The 21285-nt window shown below is 41.2% G+C and overlaps 1 protein-coding gene across 7 annotated transcripts in view; it reads right to left on the minus strand.

Annotated features, from left to right (window-relative positions):
- The window catches only part of RERE (arginine-glutamic acid dipeptide repeats), a 419003-nt gene that overhangs the window by 127569 nt on the left and 270149 nt on the right, over window positions 1-21285 (minus strand). For 4 of the 7 annotated variants that reach the window (XM_057531191.1, XM_057531176.1, XM_057531184.1 and 1 more), the window contains one exon: window positions 2501-2549. In XM_057531191.1, coding sequence (XP_057387174.1) covers window positions 2501-2549 — 49 coding nt within the window. Of the gene's footprint in view, window positions 1-2500; window positions 2550-17380; window positions 17533-19251; window positions 19469-19943; window positions 19964-21285 lie in introns of those variants that run through there. The other 3 variants (XM_057531203.1, XM_057531194.1, XM_057531197.1) reach the window with 3 other exon arrangements.

The following is a 21285-nucleotide window of genomic DNA, read 5'->3' on the forward strand; positions in this document are numbered from 1 at the left end:
ACTGCGTAATGAGGATAAGGGGATTTTTCACTGTCTTATTCTTTCCCTACTTTTACATATGTTAATATTTTTATCTAATAAAAAATTTTTAAGAAGGCAAATGTTGCCAGTTCACAAAAAGTACTGTTATATTTGGTACTCCAAAAACACTGCTTTTTGAAAATAAAGCATAATAAATACATGTAAAATACGACATAAATTAAATATCTGATTTTAAATGAAAGTACACAAAAATCCAAGCATAGTAAATCTGTTCCTTTCCAAGAACTTAAGCATCTTTTACTTAAGAACCGCTGTTTCTGTTATGGTAGGGGGAGAAAAGTCTAAAATAAAACTCTAGTACAAAGAGCTCAAGACACTAAAAACACAGAGGAAGAAAACTTGGGTGGGAAAACACAGCAGCAAGAGAAAGCAGAGAGGGGGAGGTATAACCAGGTGGCACTGGGGAAGACCTGGATTCCTGATCAAAATGTAACTCCTAGGCCTGAAGGCACAGAAAATACAGTGGAGTTGTGGTAGCCAGACCCACCTAATAGGCCACACCAAGAAAGGGGTGCACTTGAACAGGCAGGTGTTAAGGGGAGTCCGCGTGCAGCTTCCTTCTGCCCGTCTCAGTTGTAACCCTAGTCCTGGGACAAGAAGTGTCTCCTAGAAATCAGATGCACCTGATGGTTTCTGTGTGGTTTTAATATCCCTTCATTTCTTAATTTCTTTTTCATTACAGAGTTAAAACGGGTTCTTAAAAATATGAATGATGGGCTTCCCTGGTAGCACAGCGGTTAAGAATCTGCCTGCAATACAGGGGACACGGGTTCGAGCCCTGGTCCGGGAAGACCCCACACGCCATGGAGCAACTAAGCCTGTGCGCCACAACTACTGAGCCTGCGCTCTAGAGCCCACGAGCCACAACTACTGAAGCCCACGTGCCTAGAGCCCGTGCTCCGCAACAAGAGAAGCCACCTCAATGAGAAGCCCATGCACGGCAACGAAGAGTAGCCCCCGCTCACCGCAACTAGAGAGAAGACCCATGTGCAGCAACGAAGACCCAGTGCAGCCAAAAATAAAACAAATAAATTTTTTTAAAAATATGAATGATATATAAGAAATGCTCAACATTTAGACAGAAAAATTTCTATACCCTTATAAGGAGTCGCCCGTGTCTCACGTCTCTAGTATGTGATGGCTACAGTGGCTCGATTCCAACATCCATTTCAACTCAAATGACAGTCCAAGCCAGTCATGCTAATAAAGCCATTTTCCTCAAGTCTAGATATGGACACGTGACCCCATCCATGGCAATGAGACGTGGGGACTAATGGAGACCTTCTGGGAAAATTTTCCTTCTTTCCTTCCATCCCTCTTTTCCTTCCTGGGGAAAAGAGGGATGATCCCTTTCCTCCTCTCAACATCTGCTGTATTTTCATTCACTGTAAGAACCACTATTATTTTATGTGCATTTAGAAAGAAGAAATGCTGCCAATTAAATTATAATCACACCATAGGATACACAATGAAGCCCGACATCAGAGATAAAAAAATGTGAAGGAAAGAAGTGCATCTCAGAATCAGTGAAATTTAGCTCCTGGCCTAAGGAAGAAGGCAGCCCATGGAGACAGCTGAGCACCAAACCAAGAGAACCAGAGAGAAGCAGAGCAGAGCCTTGGTCCTGTCTGATGATGTGATGGTAAGTGAGAATAAACAGCCACGTTCAGCCAGAGTTTTCTGGCCCTGCCTGTCAAAGCATCCTAACTGATACAGAGATCAAACAAAAAAAAGAGAGAGAGATGACAAATACAACAGCAGAGTCTTAGTAAACTGAGTAAAACATGGAAGGGCACAAGTCATGACACAACAAGCTTCCAACTGACAAACATCTTAAACATTTTGACTTTTCTGAAGGATATGGGGTTTTAAAAAAGTTAAAATGAAAGTAGGCAGTGACCAAATGTTCGAGAGATGAACAGACATACATACAATGAATAATTCAGCCTTAAAAGGAAATTAAATTCTGATACGTGCTACAATATGGGAGCACCTTGAAGACATTATGCTAAGAAAATAAGCCAGACACAAAAGGGCAAATACTGGGTCATTCCACTGAGTTGTCAAACTCATGGATACAGAAAGTAGAAGGAAGGCTGCCAGGGAATGAGGGGAGGGGAGAATGAGGAGTTACTGTTTAATGGACATGGCGTTTCAGACTGGGAAGATGAAAAGGTTCTGCAGGTGGATGCTAGTGATGGTTGCACAACAATATGAATGTACTTAAGGGCACTGAACTATTCACTTAAAAATGGTCAGAATGGTTAATTTTATATTACATATATTTTACCACAATTTTTTAAATGTATGTGGTGATCTTAAAAAAATAAATCTCTGCATTTATATAAAATTCCAAACAGCATAACAACAGTTTTAAGCTGCTGCTCAACAGAATAAAGGGCCAGTTGAATAATAAGAAATAAAAACCTATTAAAGAAGCTACTAAAATTTGCTTTACCTGATGGCTAGGACCAACACGAATTTCTCCCTGGGTACTGTTCAGCCTCCTGTCATGGAAAGAGCAGATCAGGTTAGCATAATACAGTTCTGACATAAACATGCACACATTCTTCAAGGAAAACAACTCACTTGAAGCAAGTGAGAGATAACTCAGGAAGAATTAGCTTCCCCACCGTTTCTAATGCCGCCCTGTATATGTGCGCTCCCCTAACCCCACACGCATCTCTAAAACCGTTTCTTCTAAAAACCCCTCTACTGTAACTTCCTGTCTTGAGTATCTATACCATCGTTCTTTTACCCTGCAGAGAGACGAACATTCCTACAGTACAATCCCAATACATGTTTCTTCTTTTCAAAAAATTTCAGGGTGCCCTACGATAAACCTTATTAAAATATAGACAAGATAGCTTATGATTCCTAGCACACACACTGGGTCATGCATTCATTCATTCAACAAATATTTATTAAGTACCAACTGCAAGCCAGGAACTGCCCTAGGTGTTGGGGATAAAGCAATTGAAAAAAAAAAACAACAATATTCCTGCCTTACTGGAACTTTTATTCTAATTTGGGTAAAAAAAAAAAAAAAGAACCACATAATAGGTCAGATGATGAAAGGGTCAAGGAATTAAAGGGGTGGTAAACGATGAACTTTTACAGTTCTTTATGCAGGATAGTCAGAAAAGGCCTTATTAATAAAGTGAAATTGAGCAGAGATGTAAAGCGTGCGGGGGCATGAGCCCAGCAGGCCTAGGAGGTGAAAGACCCATCTCATTTCTGTGTCATTCTTACTGCACTTGCTATGCTCACTCTCCCTCACTCCAAATCCAAACCATCCAGGGTCCTTCTAAAAACCACCATTTCACTGAAACCTTTCTTGATTTTCTCCGCATGTCACCTCACACACCCCCAAAAGTGTGGGGTATCTTATCCCTTTCACTCCTTCAGGAAACATTCATCGAAGGTCTTTGCATCCCGGGCCTTGCACAGGGCATGCAGTGGGTACACAGTGGTGCACAAAGAAACGCAGACCTCGGCCTCCCAGAGCTCAGTGCCCAGAGCTCCCTGTTACCCTCGATGACCATCACGACCATCTGTTGACCCTCTTAGGAAAACGCTTTCCGTGCCCAGTGACAAGGCCTTACTGTGCTGTACAGTCAGCTGTGTATTTTCACTAGCGCTGAAGAGTAGGCTTTTCCATCGTGAGAGCTGCTTGATGATTATCTGTCGACCTGGACTAAGCTGAAGCGCATAATAAGGCGGCAAAGACCAAAGAGGAAGCACAGACTCTTATTTTTCTCTCATGGCTCTAATACCCCCCCACCATTAGCTTTGAAGCTGTTAAAATGAATTCTGGAAAACTATTATTTCCTTCAGGTCCAGCACTTTCTTCTTTTAACCCGACAATTTTTCTCGTGAAGAGTCTTATTTTGGCAAAGTGGGCAGCAGATATGACAAAGGAAGAGAGAAGACTAACAAAAAGAAAATGGTCTAAGCCTTAAGGAGCTTACGGTCCATCTACCTGGGGAGGTAGGAGCCGTGTCCCAAACACCAGAACAGGTCCAATCGCTCCACTCATGAGCCCAATACATTTCAGGAGAAACAGAGTAAAAATGCTAAGGGAAGTGATCAAAATTAGGCAGGCTTCAAGAGGAGACAGTCCATGCAGAGGTCAAGTTCCAGAGAGACCCCTGAAGGACATGAGGAGCACTACAGCAGGCAAGAGAGGGCTTCCCCAGTGGGACGAGAACCCCACCAAGGCGGGCAACTGAAAGAGAGGGGCTGTGGTGGGAGAAAAGCTCCCGTGAAGAGCTACCTTTAACTCACAAGCCACCCTGGTCTTGTTAGTAGGGAAATGGGTGTTGAAACGCAGAGCTGACATTCCCGTGAGTTTATGCAAGGATTAGGAGAAGCTGTTTTAGGAGGTATGCAGAGGAGTCACACAGGCCAGGAGGCTATTTTAATCTGAGCACTTCTTTAAAAAAAACAAGCAGTCAGTGTTACCCACTATTTCCCTTCCAGCTCATCCCTTTCTGTTTCGTAACCAGCTATGAGCAAAACATAGCTGCCAAGCCTAGCTCTCTCCTTCATTTCTAAACACTCCCCAAATGCTTGCCTGCCTACAAGGAGGTCTGGCCAAAATGCATCATCTCAGAAAGCTTCAACCACAGCCCGTCCAGCAACGTGTGCCCACGGCTCAACTTTCAGGCTCTTCTAGAAGGTCTTCAAGTGGTTGGTTATGGAAGCATCTCCCCATCACTGCTACACACACTAAGTCCTTGCTAATTCCAGGACAAACATTCCTGGTTCATTTTTACTTTAATTTTTTTTATTTTTTATTTTTTGTGTGCGTTTTTGTTTTTTTTCTTTTAATATTTTAATAAACCAGTATTATCATATTTAGCTCAAAACTGTACCACAATAAACCCCCCAAACACCTTATTGAATAGAACTGCTTATATGCCACTTATTTGTATAAAAAGAGGATGCTAGTAATTATTAATACTGCTAATAATGATACAAGAGAGACAAAAAAACATGCTGGAGTATCTTAACAGCCAAAATTAGAAATCTGTTTCTCTCTTTTATGTCAATGAAGGGTACTTATTAGTGAGTAGACTGAAAAGCACAAAATAAAACAAAGAACCTTTTAAAATTGAAAATCAATTTTTACAACAGAAGTATTTATCATATGCAATTTTTAAATATTAGGGTTTCCCAGCAAGAGATACAATGAAGTTAAGTTTTGAGCAGGATTAAGATCCAAGGTAAGCAGGCAATGGCATTAGCCTACCGTATCTAGGAACTCCCAAATATAGAATAAATGGCAGAAATATTTTTTAGGTCTAAGAGAAAAAGAGGTAGATAGCAATATACACCCTATTAGAGAAAACTGGATGCATCTGACAGAAAACCTGTCAGAATATGAACTAAAGATAAAAAGAAAAAGTAGCCTTCTTCCTGGGAAAGTGCCAGTATCCAGCTATATCTGGAATCCAAGGAACAATCTCAGCCCTCCCTTCTTCTGACAGCAGCCAAACTCTACATTCAAGGGTCCTCACCTGCCGCTTCCCTGCCCGAGTGCTCCTTCTGTGGTTCCCACCTCATGTTAGCGGGTGGCACTCTGCTATGACTAATTTGGACATCTACCTCCACCCACTCTGGGACTGAAGAGTACAGAAACAGAGATTTAATTCACTTTTTATATCCCCCAGAATCTAATACAGTACCTGTCTGGCATTATTACTCATTCAGGACAAATTGGAAATTCCTTGGTTACATGAATATTTCTAGACTGCTAGGATGCAAAACTTGATAAAAATCACCAAGAATTATTCTTTAAATGCAGTATCAACAGCTTGTAGAAAACACTCTTAATAATGATACGCTGACTACTACATTTTTCCTTTTACTTAACACAGCAAATCTCAAACTTTTTGGTCTAACACCTTTACACCCTATTGAGTATCTCAAGGAAACTGTATTTTTGAGAGATTTCAAAATGTTTACTTATTTATTTATTTTAAAATAACAATAGGCTCATGACATAATTAAATATACTCTTATGAAAAATAATTGTATTTACACAAAAAACAGTGAAAACAGAGGTAACGTTTTACATTTTTGCAAATCTCCTTAGGATCGGACTTCGTAGAAGACAGCTGGATTCTCACATCTGCTTCTCTACACTCAATCTGTTACAGTACATTCTTTTGGTTAAAGTATATGAAAAAAAATTGAACCTCACACAGATATATAACTGGGAAAGGAAAGATTATGTGAATAGTCTTTTTGATAACTATGGATATGCTTTTTGATACTACACCAAAACTCAACATGCGATTGTTTCTTAAAGGTCTTTTGCACAATGTTAATCTAAAATCTTATCAATGATCTTTTGGACTCTTGTACATTAAAATCTGTTGGTCTGTCTTGGCCTTTGAATGGATCTTCTACCCATGATTTTGTCATGCATTGGTTAGATGGAAAATATTCACTCACTAAGTTTTGCAGATCTTCCAAATATTAACACAGTTAACTATACAATTTTAAAAAAAGAATCACATTCATTAATATCACCACACATCTCATAACAAAAGCCTGTGTATGTACAGAAGCTGTCAAACTCAGAGTGGTGGGTACAAGTTTTTCAAAATTCTAATTATTTACTTGAGAGCTCCAGTCCTGCATTGGCAAATACTATCAGCTGGTTTGCCTTGAAATGGCAGGCTCACTGTGTTTGTTCATTTTCAAGAAAATGTCCACCAATTACCCGAGTGAACACAGTTTATCAGTTATTCTCTCAAATAAAAATGGTGTTCCATGAAAGAAGCAGCTAGTTAAGCTTCTAACTCCAACAAACAATGCGTGTCCTTTGGTGCGCACCAGAAGTCTTTCATGGTGCGCACCAGAAGTCTTTCACGGTGCTTCCCATTTCATCATAACGAATACCGCAAAGACAGGAACTCAAGGGTTGGGATCTGATAAAATTAATAATGGGGCCCACAAACCAGTTGTGAGAAGCACTGATTATTATACATTATGAACTTCACAAAATACTGGAGGCTAACTAACTAGGACGATTGACTTGTTTCCTGTTTTGTAATACTTGCTCCCCTGTTCGTTTACACACACTTCTTTCTCACTCCAGCCCATCAATGTGAAATACTATATTTGTGTTGAAGAAACGAGACATTTACGCACGTAACCTGCTTAAGAACTATGACGCTGTTACACAGACAAGTTCACAAGAAGAGAATGGACGCTGATTGCATCCATATTAAAGGAAAACAAAGTGAAGTCTGGGGCCGCTTTCTGAAGTCATGGAGACTGGGATTAACTTGGGGGTCACTGTCCAATAAATGGTCACTGGAATAAATTCTAAAAAATATACTGGAGGCTCAAATTCAAAAGGTCCCTAATCTAGAAAATGCCAGGTTAATCCTTCAATTAGTAACAATAGCTAACACGTTAAGTACTTTCTATCTGTTCTGGGTGCTCTTACAGTATTATCTCATTTCTATGTATTAATTCATTTAATTCATATTTTGATATTAATCAGAGCACTAGTAGTGTTATTCACAGAAATTCACATCTTATTCTATCTTATTATCTATCTTTTTCTATCTTATTATCTATCTTATTCTAACTTATTCATAGTTACTAAGAAGGTTTCTGCTTGATGTATAGCATTGCCTAATTAACATAGCAGGTCTGGGCAAAACTAGGGTAGCCTTCAATTAAAGAAGGAAAATCAAGACGAAGGACAGTGTAAATCCCAGCAAGGTCAGATAAAGGATACTACATATGCAATAAGAAACCAAAGATGGAAGTCATATCCCAGGATAATGCAAGACACATCTATGCACACCTTTATCCTTGCCTCAGGGTTTTTACCTATATTATCTTAAATTTAGGTATCACATACTTGTATGACAAACAGAAGCAAAATAATACTAGTTATCACTTATGAAGCGCTCTCTATACATTATTTCATTATTCCATGACAACTCTGTGAGGCAGTATCTCCACTTAACAGATAATAATAACAGGAGTAATTGAAACATCAATAAAGAAGCTAACATGTACGTTGAACATTAACTATGTAGCATGCATTTCCAGCGAAGCAAACTCCCTACACTGTCTTATCTAACCTTAAGGATGACCCTGTAAAGTAGGTGCTATTATTACCTGTACAGATAAGGAAACTGAAGCTAAGAGAGTTTATGAAATTACCCAAGATTACACAGCTAACAGGTTGGAAAAACCAGGATTCAAACTCAAGTTTAGTTAACTCCAAAGTCAGAGCTCCCAGCCACATTCCATATGGCAGAGTGATTTTACTGAACCAAAATTACACAACTAATTATAAACAGAACCACTATGAGAAGCCATATCCTTTTCCTTAATTCACTTCTTTGTTCGTTTCAAGCATCAAAGTAAGACAAAATAATGAAAAAGGTTTTTTTTTAAGTTTGAAAATCATGTTAAAAGAGAAAACCCATCAAAGTTAAAGGTCAACTTATAAAGATGGTTGCCAGGTATTAGGAATGGTGGGGGGAGAAGGGAGGGAGTGGAATCTTTGTGATGATGGAATAGATCTGCAAAGCTACACATGCAATAAAATGTCACAGAGCTATTCACACACTATACTAATGTCCCAAGTCTGGATTCTGATGTTGCACTGGAGTTCTATACCATACCTCCTAGGGGTAGGTGAGTGAGTGAAAGGTACATAGGAACACTCTGTAGCATCTTGCAACTTCCTATGAATCTAAAAAATTACAAGTTGTTTAAAGTCAAAAGAAGAGGTTAATTGAGTGATGTATTACAGATAGACTAGGGGTAAGAAAGAAAACCAGACATGAGAAAAGTTGAATAAATAACAAATAGATTCCCTCAAAATACACTGTAGACAGCTGAATAAGTAGCCGAAGAAAGAATGCCACAGTTAGTAAGCTACGAGATTCAATGAATTAACTCAAGTCACGCATTCCTTTTTTTCTCTGTATTTACTAGGGATCTCTGGAGTGGGATCATCCTTTCTGTGACATCCTTAGCTGTGACGCATACCAGCAAAAAACAAACAAACAAAAGTCACCATCCGCACAAGCAAGAAGGAAGAATTTCTCTGTGCCCCTAATGTAAATAATATACATATTTCAAAACAGCTGAGTTTAATCCCCATTATTCTACAAATCTTTGCTTGGAATATGAAAAAATAGTCCCAGAAGCCAAATTACAACAATAATGGTAAGCCACTGTGTTTATTCCTTGAGTTAAAAAAAACAGAAAGAAATTCATTGTATATGAAATCTAATACAAAAGAAACCAATGTAACAAAGCAGTATCCATGGCAACTACAACTTAATATTTCAGTCCTCTTCAGCTGCAGTGGATTAAATAAAATGACAAGATGTTCCCTTTGAAAAGTAACCCGTTACCATGGAAACGTTTTAGTCTAAGAAGTAAACAGGGAATGGACAGAAAGGAGCAGGGAGCCTGCAAGTGAATATCAGAAAGGGAGTAGCATCTATGCAAAGAAGATGAGGCAGCAGCTGGCCAGACGAGGAAGCTTCTGGAGAAGAGCGAGCCGGCTGGAGACAGGGGCCGCCCGGCAGAACCACTCCTTCCCCCCGAGAGAGGGGGCGGTGTGAGGAAGGCACGGGTCTGTGAATGCTCGCTTAAGACCCCCAAGTATCTTTATGTGATCATGGTGACTGCTTACGACAAGAACCTGCATCTACAGGGAAGGAAGAGGGACAAGGACATGCGGTCCTGGGGAGAAGACACAAGCTGGTGGAACAGAGGCCTTGTACAGGCAGCCGGCGTGGCTACTTCCCATCACAATCCACGCCTAGGACGTAATGGCAGGGTGGCCTCTGGCCCATTCCCCAAAGGCTGGGACCAGTAACTCTTGAGTCAGACCCCGCCCCTGTGGCTGCTGCCATGGAAAAATGAAATCACATGCAATCTCCCTTTACCTGTCCTTCAGATCGCAAGGCTCGATGGCAGATCATTCTTATCTTTTCCATAGGGTGGCAAGTTGAGCAGGAAGACTGACAGAAATCAACAGAAGGAAGATTCTAGAAACTCTGTTTACTAGCTCATTCAGAAAGTGACCACAGAAATAACAGACTGGGGGTCCAGAATGAAATACACCAAATTTTAGGAAAATCAAAAGGCAATTTACCAGAATCACTTCTTTTTACAAGGGTAGTGGGCAGGAGTGAAAGTCAGACTGATAACAAGGAAGCCCAGAATGGCAAGCTGGGTTTCTCAGATTTCTCCAGCATGGACAGGTATTTCTACAACAGTCTTTTCAATAAGTCTGAAATTTCCTTGAAGTCTGACATAGCTTCTTAAAAATCCATGTAAATTTTGTATTCTACTCCATAACATATTCCCATTCATTTTAAGGTAGAAAAAAACTTCCCTAAATCTGAGTAAAATCACTGTGCTCTGCCTATCCTCAGGACGTCCCATGATTTGGGCACCCCGCCGCCGCCGGGAGCGAGAACTTGTTATACACACCCGAGCCTACATGCTCAGCTGCCTGGGGGAGAGCACAGACTTCAGAATCAAAGGAACCTGGATTAAAATGTCAGTACCAAGGTTCTGTCAGCTCTAAGTGTGATCTTGAGGACTCAATTCAATCTCTCTGAGCCCATCTATGAAATCAAGTTCATAATGGCTACTTTGCAAGACGGCTATAAAAATAAAAGATGATCTACGGAAAGAAAGGCACAGTGCCCGTCACACAGCAGTCATCACTATTATCAGTTCTAAGCACTGGCAGGGGCGAGAACAGGAAGTAATTCCTCTGTTACGAGTTCCCAAAACACCACCTACCTCTCCTTCAGCCTCCTGTCACAGGCATGATTTTATATTTAATTTGTGTAATTATTTCTCTCCATGGCTATCCTGACCGAAAGCACCCTGTGGGCAGGAACCAAGTCTGATGTTAGCTCACCACTACTTCCCAGAGCCCCCTGGCACTCACTAAAGATATTTTAAATGAATAAATGACTCTAATATTTTAACTCAGCTACCATTTTGCCATAAATAACAACTAAGTGCTTTATTGAAAAGTCAAGTCACCTGTGACAGAAGGCTACCCGCCCCCACCCACCCCCAAAGCAAAGTCATCTGAAACAGGCTTGATAAACTGCCCAGAGGAACAAAACTCAGGATTCATTCAGAGTAAAAGAAAAAGATAATCAGTCAACATTTGGAAGAGTTAACATTCCAAATTCATACACAAATGCAAAGGTCAGGACAGGAACTCATTAAAATTTAGCATCATAATATTCTAAATTTTCTCTGATGGAAGGTTCCTTAGAGGCCATCTGATCCCAGCCTTCTAGCTTAACAGAAGAAACCAAGGCCAAGGAAATAAAGGTGCTCTTTCAAGGGGTCCCAGTGAGTTAATTATAAAGGATCTCAAGCCTCTCTCCTTTCAGTCAAGTCCCCCTAAATATAATTCAGAGTCCAGAACCAAGAATTCAGGCACTGGCTAAGGAATAAGAAAAATTTCCAGGCTGACAATAGGAGTCAGTAAATATGGCCTCTATACAATAATATGCAGCATCAGAAAAAAAACCGGTAAAAAAAATTTTTTAAATAATACATGGGAAAGGATCTAGTTTCAAAGCACTACAATGACCTCGTTCCACTGCCTCAAGTTCTTCTTTGCCTGACCGTCCCCAACCCCAACATGCAAAACATCTGCCCACGGCACACAACTCCATCCCACCTCAGGCTCCTCATGGGTTTTACTGTCATCACCTGCTGCAAAGAAGAAAACAGTTGTAAGGACCATACCCAACACACACACACACACACACACACACACACACACACACACACACACACACACACACACACACACACACACACACACACACACACACACACACACACACACACACACACACACACACACACACCCCGGTTTAGGATATCAAACTTTATAATACACAGGGATGGAGTGTCCCCAGAAAAACAGGGGCTTTGAACCAAGCAGGTATGTCTATGATGCACATCTAAATCTCTTTGTTCCCACTGGGAAGTCTCTGGGAAATGCTATTTTTAAAAAAAGGACCATCATAACAGGATAGAAAGCCCAGAGATAAACCCACCTATGGGTTTATTAGCACCTATAGGACGATTAGCACCTATGGTCAACTAATCTATGATAAAGGAGGCAAGGATACACAACAGAGAAAAGACAGTCTCTTCAAAAAGTGGTGCTGGGAAAACTGGACAACTACATGTAAAAGAATGAAATTAGAACACTCCCTAACACCATACACAAAAATAAACTCAAAATGGATTAAAGACCTAAATGTAAGGCCAGACACTATAAAACTCTTAGAGGAAAGCATAGGCAGAACACCCTATGACATAAATCACAGCAAGATCCTTTTTGAACCACCTCCTAGAGAAATGGAAATAAAACCAAAAATAAACAAATGGGACCTAATGAAACTTAAAAGCTTTTGCACAGCAAAGGAAACCACAAACAAAATGAAAAGACAACCCTCAGAATGGGAGAAAATATTTGCAAACGAAGCAACTGACAAAGGATTAACCTCCCAAATTTACAAGCAGCTCATGCAGCTCAATATCAAAAAAACAAACAACCCAATCCAAAAATGGGCAGAAGACCTAAATAGACATTTCTCCAAAGAAGATATACAGATTGCCAACAAATACATGAAAGGATGCTCAACATCACTAATCATTAGAGAAATGCAAATCAAAACTATAATGAGGTATCACCTCACACCAGTCAGAATGGCCAGCATCAAAAAGTCTACAAACAATAAATGCTGGAGAGGGTGTGGAGAAAAGGGAACACTCTTGCAGTGTTGGTGGGAATGTGAATTGATACAGCCACTATGGAGAACAGTATGGAGGGTTCCTTAAAAAACTAAAAATAGAATTACCATATGACCCAGCAATCCCACTACTGGGCATATACCCAGAGAAGACCATAATTCAAAAAGACACATGCACCCCAATGTTCATTGCAGCTCTATTTACAATAGCCAGGTCATGGAAGCAACCTAAATGCCCATCAACAGACGAATGGATAAAGAAGATGTGGTACATATATACAATGGAATATTACTCAGCCATAAAAAGGAACGACATTGGGTCATCTGTAGAGACATGGATGGATCTAGAGACTGTCATACAGAGTGAAGTAAGTCAGAAAGAGAAAAACAAATATCGTATATTAACGCATACATGTGGAACCTAGAAAAATGGTACAGATGAACCAGTTTGCAGGGCAGAAATTGAGACACAGATGTAGAGAACAAACGTATGAACACCAAGGGGGGAAGTGGTGGGGGGTGTGGTGGTGTTGTCATGAACTGGGTGATTGGGATTGACATGTATACACTGATGTGTATAAAACTGATGACTAATAAGAACCTGCTGTATAAATAAGTAAATAAAATTAAATTTTTTAAAAAAAGGGCCGTCACCTTATTACTATTCACTGTAGTGGTGTGAATATGGGGAGGGGGCAGGAAGGGGGGGGAGGCAGCAACGGTGGCGGCAGCTGTGGTAGCAACACAAGCATTAACAGACACACACTCGTCCCACTGTATTAGAGAGACTGGCAAGAAAAGAACAACATCTAAGGCTGCATACACCAAATGTTACACAATGCGGAAGTAAAGCTTTTTTAAAAACTTTAAGAACTGTAAAGCAAAATATAAACACCCAAAAAGGATAAGAAGAATGCTGGCCAAACATATTGGCCACTAATTTAATGACCGTAATTCCTAACACAGTTCCTAAGATTGTCTTAGATGAACAGGTCGACCAAAAAATACAGATGTTAAGATAACTACACCTACATAAGACTGTAGACTTGGACTTTGAATTCATAACAGTAATACACTGATAAACTATGTGCCAGGCACTTTCATTTCGTTCACTTTCAATCTTTCTAACAACTGTGAGAAATATTCACCCCCATATGACCCATGAGAAAACAGAGGTTCAGAGAAAGGAAGGAACTTATCCAACGTCACAGCTTGTCCAATGTCACTTATTAAGTAGAATTTGAACCATATCATCTAGCTCCAAATCTAGTTTTCTCTCTTACCACAGATGCCACTCATTTAATTCAACATATTTATGCCAGAGGCCCATTGGTCAGACACTCTCCTGGGAACTGAGGACATGGTCTGTGCTCCAAAAGCTTAAAGTGCAATAAGGAAGACAATCAATCAAATAGTCACAAATAAATGCACAGTTCAAAGAACTCTGATAGAAGGTCTAATTATCCCAACTAAATTAAAATGAACTGTTTTAGCTTAGATCCAAAGTATCACAGAGCATACATATAAGAGACTAGATTCGTTTTCTTTCAGATTTGCTTTAAAGAAATGTTCAACAACCTGTCACCTACCCTGTCAGAAACTCCTCAATACAGATGACTGTCAGCTTGGGAGGAGATGCACAAATGCACAAATAATTTCAAATCTCCCTTTACCCCGTATTTTCTATTTTCTCTCTCGTTTTGTCAGACAGTTGTTTCACAGCTTTAGAATGAACATCTTTCTGGTGGAAGGACGACTTAGTTCAGTAATGACCAAAAAATAAAACAAAAAGCGAAAAACGAATTCAGAAGGAAAAAGGATCAGGACCAATAAACAACCGAAGAATCACAGACATGGTGAATATCAGGCTGTAGGTGTACCAGTGTGTTTCAATTAATTCTTAAAGCTAACACACCAGACAAGAGTCTAGGAAGTGGTCAAAAGCAGGGGTACGTTATGAGCGGATTCCCAGACTCTGCAAAATTTATGTTGACAGAGGAACACTTTAAATGTAAGGATCAACCTCAGATTCTGATTCAAGATGCTGATGTAATGACAAGAAAAGCTAATAACAGGATAATATTTGGGGGAGCTTTTACTTTTACATTCTTTGGAAACACACACTGTCTCTCTTCACCAGCATTTCCTGATACTCTGAAGCCCAGCAGGAGGGGAACAAGAAGCCACAATGAAGCTAATCATCCTCTTTCCAATGTCCACGCCACCCGGGCCCTAGACAGCATCCCCAAACAAGGGAACAACTTCCTGTACACTGCGCCTTCACCTCTACCGCCACCAGACAAGCCTGGAAGCCCCAGAGCGGAAGGCGGCTGGTCAGCGAATAACCTCCCAAAAATATTTTCCTAAAACGGGAAAATGTAGTACAAATGCATGGCACGTAAGATAGAGCTCTAGTGACTCACTTTAGCGGATCTGAAACATAGGAACTCGGCTCTTAACAGAGGGTCCCCACAGATCCCGGTGGCAACGACAAGTCCTCGCCGTCGAATCAGGTGGCTGCACGCGAGCTCCACAGACCACCAGCCAGCCGAGCGGGAGGACCCGGCCAGAGCTGATTCAGCTACCGGTATAGCCTCCTGTTCACATCTCATTTGCCAAATGTAAAAGAAGTTTAAGAAGAATTAAAGATTCTACAACAGAAAGGCAGTTCCACAACTGTTTTCCTAACAAGTATTCCCAACTCAAACGGTGGGCTTCTGAAACGAGGCAGAAACTTGAGTCCTGCAGGGCTCCCAGCACGGGCTGCGGTGTCCGGCTCCTCCAGTCTAGAGAAAAGGGTGACTTCACACTCCCAGGAGAGGAGTAGAAGGAAGAGTAAAGGTGCTTCTAAGTGAAGTGAAAGATGGCAAGTTCCAGAAGCAATGCTACGTGGCATGGGGAAAAGTAAAAGTGGTTATCTGCCCCAAACTCCCAAAGGCAATGTTCAAATAAATGTGATCAAAAGGGGAGGACAGCCCTCACAGAAATGGAAAAGAGAATTAAAAATCGTAGGTAATAAGTGTAATAACCCTAAATTATCCCCGTATAATTCACCTCCTTAATCACAATCCCCAAATCGAACCTGCCAGAAGCCAGATTACACTTCAGTAACATTTTCGGTGGCTATAATGCATCATTAGCCTTCCTAAACTTTCCGCCAAAATCAGGGGCCTCCTTGGACAGGACTTAACCATGCACAGCTCCAGATTCACATACAACAAAGGGCTCACATGAAGAACTTCTCCCTCTATCATCAGCGTGCAGTAAATTTCTTCCCTATCCTCTGAGAGTTTCTCATTTGTACATTCTTCTATATTGTATGCTTCCTTTCATCCTCACAAAGACACAAAATTTAAGTGTCACTTCAAAATTTTTTCCAACTTCTATCAGAAGAAAAAAGGGGAGAGGAAACAAAAAGGGACAATTAATATAATTCAAAAACTTCACTTAATATCTACTTGGGGAAGAATTCAACTTGTCCTAAATCTGCGTATTATGATTGGCTCCCTAAGTTAACTATGGTGAGAGCCATCTGTCTGAGCCCAGTCTGCAAACAGGACACACAAAAAGCATAACTGCCCCTCACAGAAAAGACTGGTGTCCAGTCCCATCAAGCAGTGGGCACAAAACCTGGCCTTGTAGATGCCTCCACCTTCTCAGGCATCAACTCCTCCTGTCACTCCTCTCCTACAGAACTCGCAAGTCACACAACAAAATACACATACACAACAAATGGCACCTTTTGCTAAAACAAACAGAACGAACAAAAAAACCTGAAACCTCAACTTCTAACACAAATGCCACGGCAAACAATTTTTTTTTTAATTGCCAAGAAATTTTCCATAAGCTCCAAAAGACAGGATGGACTTGGAAGCAATAGAAAATGATGTGACTGACATAACCTTTCATTTCTTAAAAAATCCATTTTAAGGTGATATTGTTGCAACCATAATCCATAACTGTTCCCTGCATAGGTCAAAACGTATGCACTATTTCAGGCTTCAGAAAAAGATCACAAGAATTATAATTTGCTCTGGCAAACAGGCTCTCAATCAAAACAAGTTCCACCCACCTTCAAAGCAACCAATAGCTGCCCACCTACCACCCTTCCTAAATCGTCCAAACAGAGCCGCTCGGGGGCCCAGGCGTCCCGACCAGCCCCATGCAGCCCGGCAGCCTACAGGTTTGCTCTGCAGGTGCCTGAAGGCAAACAGGCTCGGCACCCGGCACCCAGAAAGACTCGGGTTGAAACTGCACCCGGAGAGGAAGAGGTGAGGGAAAGGGGAAGAGGACAGGGACCAGAGGGACCACGACGCCCTGCGTTTGCTTAATGCATCTCTGAGTAGACCCCGTTCCATTCTCAGCTCTGATCTCACGCTTTGCACCACCACCTACACGGCCAGCCAGGGCTGAAATTCAAGGCTCGCAGGAACATGCACTATGAATGATGAAATGATTCATGAACATCCTCAGAAGTGAGAGAGCGCAGCAAAACCATCACACTCTTTCAGTGAGGCCGGAGGAAGACAGCCTACCTGCAGGGGCTGAATGCATGGTCCATGCCTAACAGAGGCCCTGGTGAGTGTAGCTGCGCCCTGCGCCTCCGCTTACTGTGCAAACTCTGCCCTTTCTACTCTAGCAACGCAAAATGGAGGCACACGCGGTCTGAGAGACCTCGCAGAGCTCGCACTGAGCTTGTGCTGTGACCTAAGCCTTCACGCAGGACGCAGCAACTCCCCCTCACACTGACAGGACTGAGCATGTGCTGTGACCCTCCCTCATCCATACACTGTCTCTCAACGCAATCAATCTCAACCCTGCTGTTTCCGTAAATAAAGCCCAGCCAACAGACGAGGCAGCTTCTCCCCGCAGACCAAGCTAGTGTGCAGGGAAGTGGGGCCGCAGAAAGGGGATCCCAGACGGCCAACACCAGGGAACTCGCAGGCCGAGCCACTGAGAGGCTGCAGACAAACGCCCTGCTCTGTGAAGACAACAGCAAGTTCTGTTTTGTCTTTTTAAAAAATAAATAAATAAATTATGGTTTTAAACAGAGAGATCATCAAGAAGGAACGGAATGAAAAAACACAGATATGAATGACTGTACATAAGATTAGCAAACAGAAACACTGCAGTCTATTTAAAAACATAGCAGTAGCCACCTAAGGGAAGCAACCCCGCAAATTTCTTTTTGAAAACTTTAAACATTTGGAAAAACGTCACACGAACAATCCTGGCAAAGTTATGGAGTACTGGGTACCACTGCAGCCACAAACACAGTGTGGCTGGTATAGCAAGCAGAGTATCTAAAGAATACTGGATTTTACGCAAAGAGCTTAATCTCCCTTAGATAAGAAGTTCTAAAATTGCTTAAATAATAAATAAAAACATCTCCTAAAGAGATACTAACCCAATCAGAGGTGTATAGCATAAGGAATGTACTCCTAACAATAAAAAGGGCATGAAAGTTCAAATCAAGAGCCCAAAGACCACCCTGCCAACAAATACCCAAGCACCTAAAAAAAAATCTCAGTTTAGGCCTCTTGATTCAGAACTCTAGGCAACTCTCTGTAACATTGCCCATGAAGCTAAATTCATTTAAAAATTTAATCGGAAGCAATTTCTAAAGCCACATTAGCAAGACCACACCACCCTAGTCATACTGAGCACTACAAACTATTCATACCGCCCAAGCTACCAGCCAAGACATTTTCTGTTAAAATCCTTCAAAACACATTTTATGCTCTCTCCCCCAACCTCCACCTCCAACAACAGGCAAGCTGGTCTGTCAGCCATATAAGAAATCCTAGTTCTGGATGTATATGTGGGCTGAGTTTCCATTTGCAAACCAAGAAATAATTCTGTATAGTTATAATTTAAAAAGAAAAGAAAGACCATGAAACTCCCCCAAATTTACATGGGACAAGAGAGGGTAGGAAAGAGCAGCGCCAATTCTGTTTCCCACAAATGTAACGGAATGAGAAGAAATTAAAACCTGCTTAAAAGGATACTCAGCATCCCCAAGATTCCTAAAGTAAACGCAGGACCCATTCCACTTTCTTGGAGCCCGTTTATGCTTTCAGATAAACTAAATTGAGACTATGATTAAATAAAAAACTCTCATCATGCTGAAAAATGTAATTTACACAAGAAATGCCAAATACACTTAAACAAGTTTCACCTTTGACCCAGCACGTGAAGCAAGCATCCACAGGTTGGAATATCGTCTTCCCGGCTGGTACGTAAGACAACGTGTCCCGAGAAGTGTGTGACTAGAAACAGCCCAGAGAAAAAGACTTTCTAAAAACAAGAGCAACTGAACTAGAACCTAGCAGCAAATAGCATGAATATGACCACCAAACTGTTTCCTTCAAAAGTGCATTAAAAAAAAAAAAAAAAAAAACACCACCAGAAGCGAGATGACGAAGGGAGCGTCATCGTTTGGAGAGCGTTGGAACGAGACGCATACGTGTGCCGCCGCTGTGGCTCTAAGGCCCACCACCTTCGGAAGTCCACCCGTGGCAAATGCGGCTCCCCTGCCACGCGAGAGAGAAAGTGCAGCGGGAGTGCTACAGCTGAAAGACGAAACAGCACCGGGACCGGTCGAATGAGGCACCTAAAAACTGTGTACCGCCGATTCAGGCATGGATTCCGTGAAGGAACAACACCTAAACCCAAGAGGGCAGCTGTTGCGACATCCAGCTCCTCTTAAGGATTTCAACCATGAGTCACGCAATAAATGTTCTGGTTTAAAAAAACAAAACAAAACAAAACAAAACCACCAAGCCCTTTCACACGTAAATAGCTTACTTGGAGAACTCAGCATAAAATAATAATTTAATAAATTCATCTTTACTCTGAAAAACCACAGTAACTGTTCCATGGAGCACAGCATAACACCGGTTACTGGGACAGCAAGTCAGCAAATGGGGACTCTAAGCTCAGTCCCACAACATGCCCCGAGTGACACTAAGGGCAAGTTACCAACAGCCTACAGCCTGTTCCCTGTGCTACTGGATCCCAGCTGTGACCCCGGCCTACTGCGACACACTCTTCATTGTCGCTCCTGATGCTGTCTCCTCACACCCGTCCTTTACATACCACTTGGACAGACAGCCCTTCTCCCGGGACCCCTCAGCGGCAGCACACCCCAGAGCTCACTGCCAAGACCTCTTCTCTCCCACGTGGAGAACGCGTCTTCTCTACCGCAACTCCAACCAAATCCTCTCTGAGACGCCTCTTTCCTAGCATCGGCTTGGAAACCTCAGACAACTTTGTTCTCCTCCTGCTGCCCCGCAGCTCGTCACACCCTTCTCTGGGGTGCCTCAACTCTCGTAAGAGATGGTAAGCTCTTTAGGGTCAAGGAGAGTATCAAAATCACCTTTATTGGAACCCCCCAACTCTCTTGTTTTGTACTTCAAAAAAAAAATCTGATGCACCAAGAAGAGCATAATATCACTTACACATAATTTATACATAAAAGAATTACATAAGCTAAATCTAATCATGAGGAAACATCAAACAAACCAAATTGAATAATATTTGAAAATATACTCTTCAAAAATGTCAATATCATGGGGGAAAAAAACAAAAAAAAGGTTAGGAAACATATTATGAAAACAAAGAGAGGCGAAGGATATGAAAGCGATACAACAACTAAACACCAATGCATGATCATGGGGGGGGGAATTACTATGAAGGTCAATATCAGAAAAACTGGCAAAACGTGAGTGTGGACTGTATTAGACTACATGGTATTACATCGATGTTAACTCTCCTGATTTTGATAACCATACTATGGTTATGTAAGAGAATGTCCTTGTTCTTGGACATTTAAATATTTAGGAGAAAAGAAGCTTGATATCTGCAATTCATTCCTAAGTGGTTCAGGAAAGGAAAATACTATAGAGAGGATAATTAAGCAAAGATGGCAAACACAGAAAATAATGGGCAAAAACAGAGATAATAAAGCAAATCTGTAATAAGGTTTAAAAGATAATAATACTACATAAACTAAAATCAATGCAAATAAAATAATAAAGCAAATATGGCAAAATGCTAACAAATTGGTGAAATGGGTGAAAGATACACGAGAGTTCTATGTACTAACCTTATAACTCTTTCCTAAGTTATGTACATGAAATTCCAAACTAAAAATTTTTCAATATATAAAACAAAAAATATTTATACTAGCCTTCAATCATCAATCTTCATGGAATCTGGAGACTAGACACACCAGTGGCAATGAGTGACCTGCCTGCCCACCTGCTTCCATAGTGCTCTAATCCCCAAACTGAATCCACTTAAGACCCAGCTAGCTCTAAATTCAATCCAACCTCAGAATATGCGATCAGCCCTCCTCCTCATCAGAGAAAATCAAGGAGCCCTAAAACCTGAAAATTAAGTGAGCCAGTGTGCCACTTTTAACCATATATTTCAATTC

This window comes from Balaenoptera acutorostrata, chromosome 1, assembly GCF_949987535.1.
Source record: "Balaenoptera acutorostrata chromosome 1, mBalAcu1.1, whole genome shotgun sequence".
Lineage (NCBI taxonomy): Eukaryota > Metazoa > Chordata > Mammalia > Artiodactyla > Balaenopteridae > Balaenoptera > Balaenoptera acutorostrata.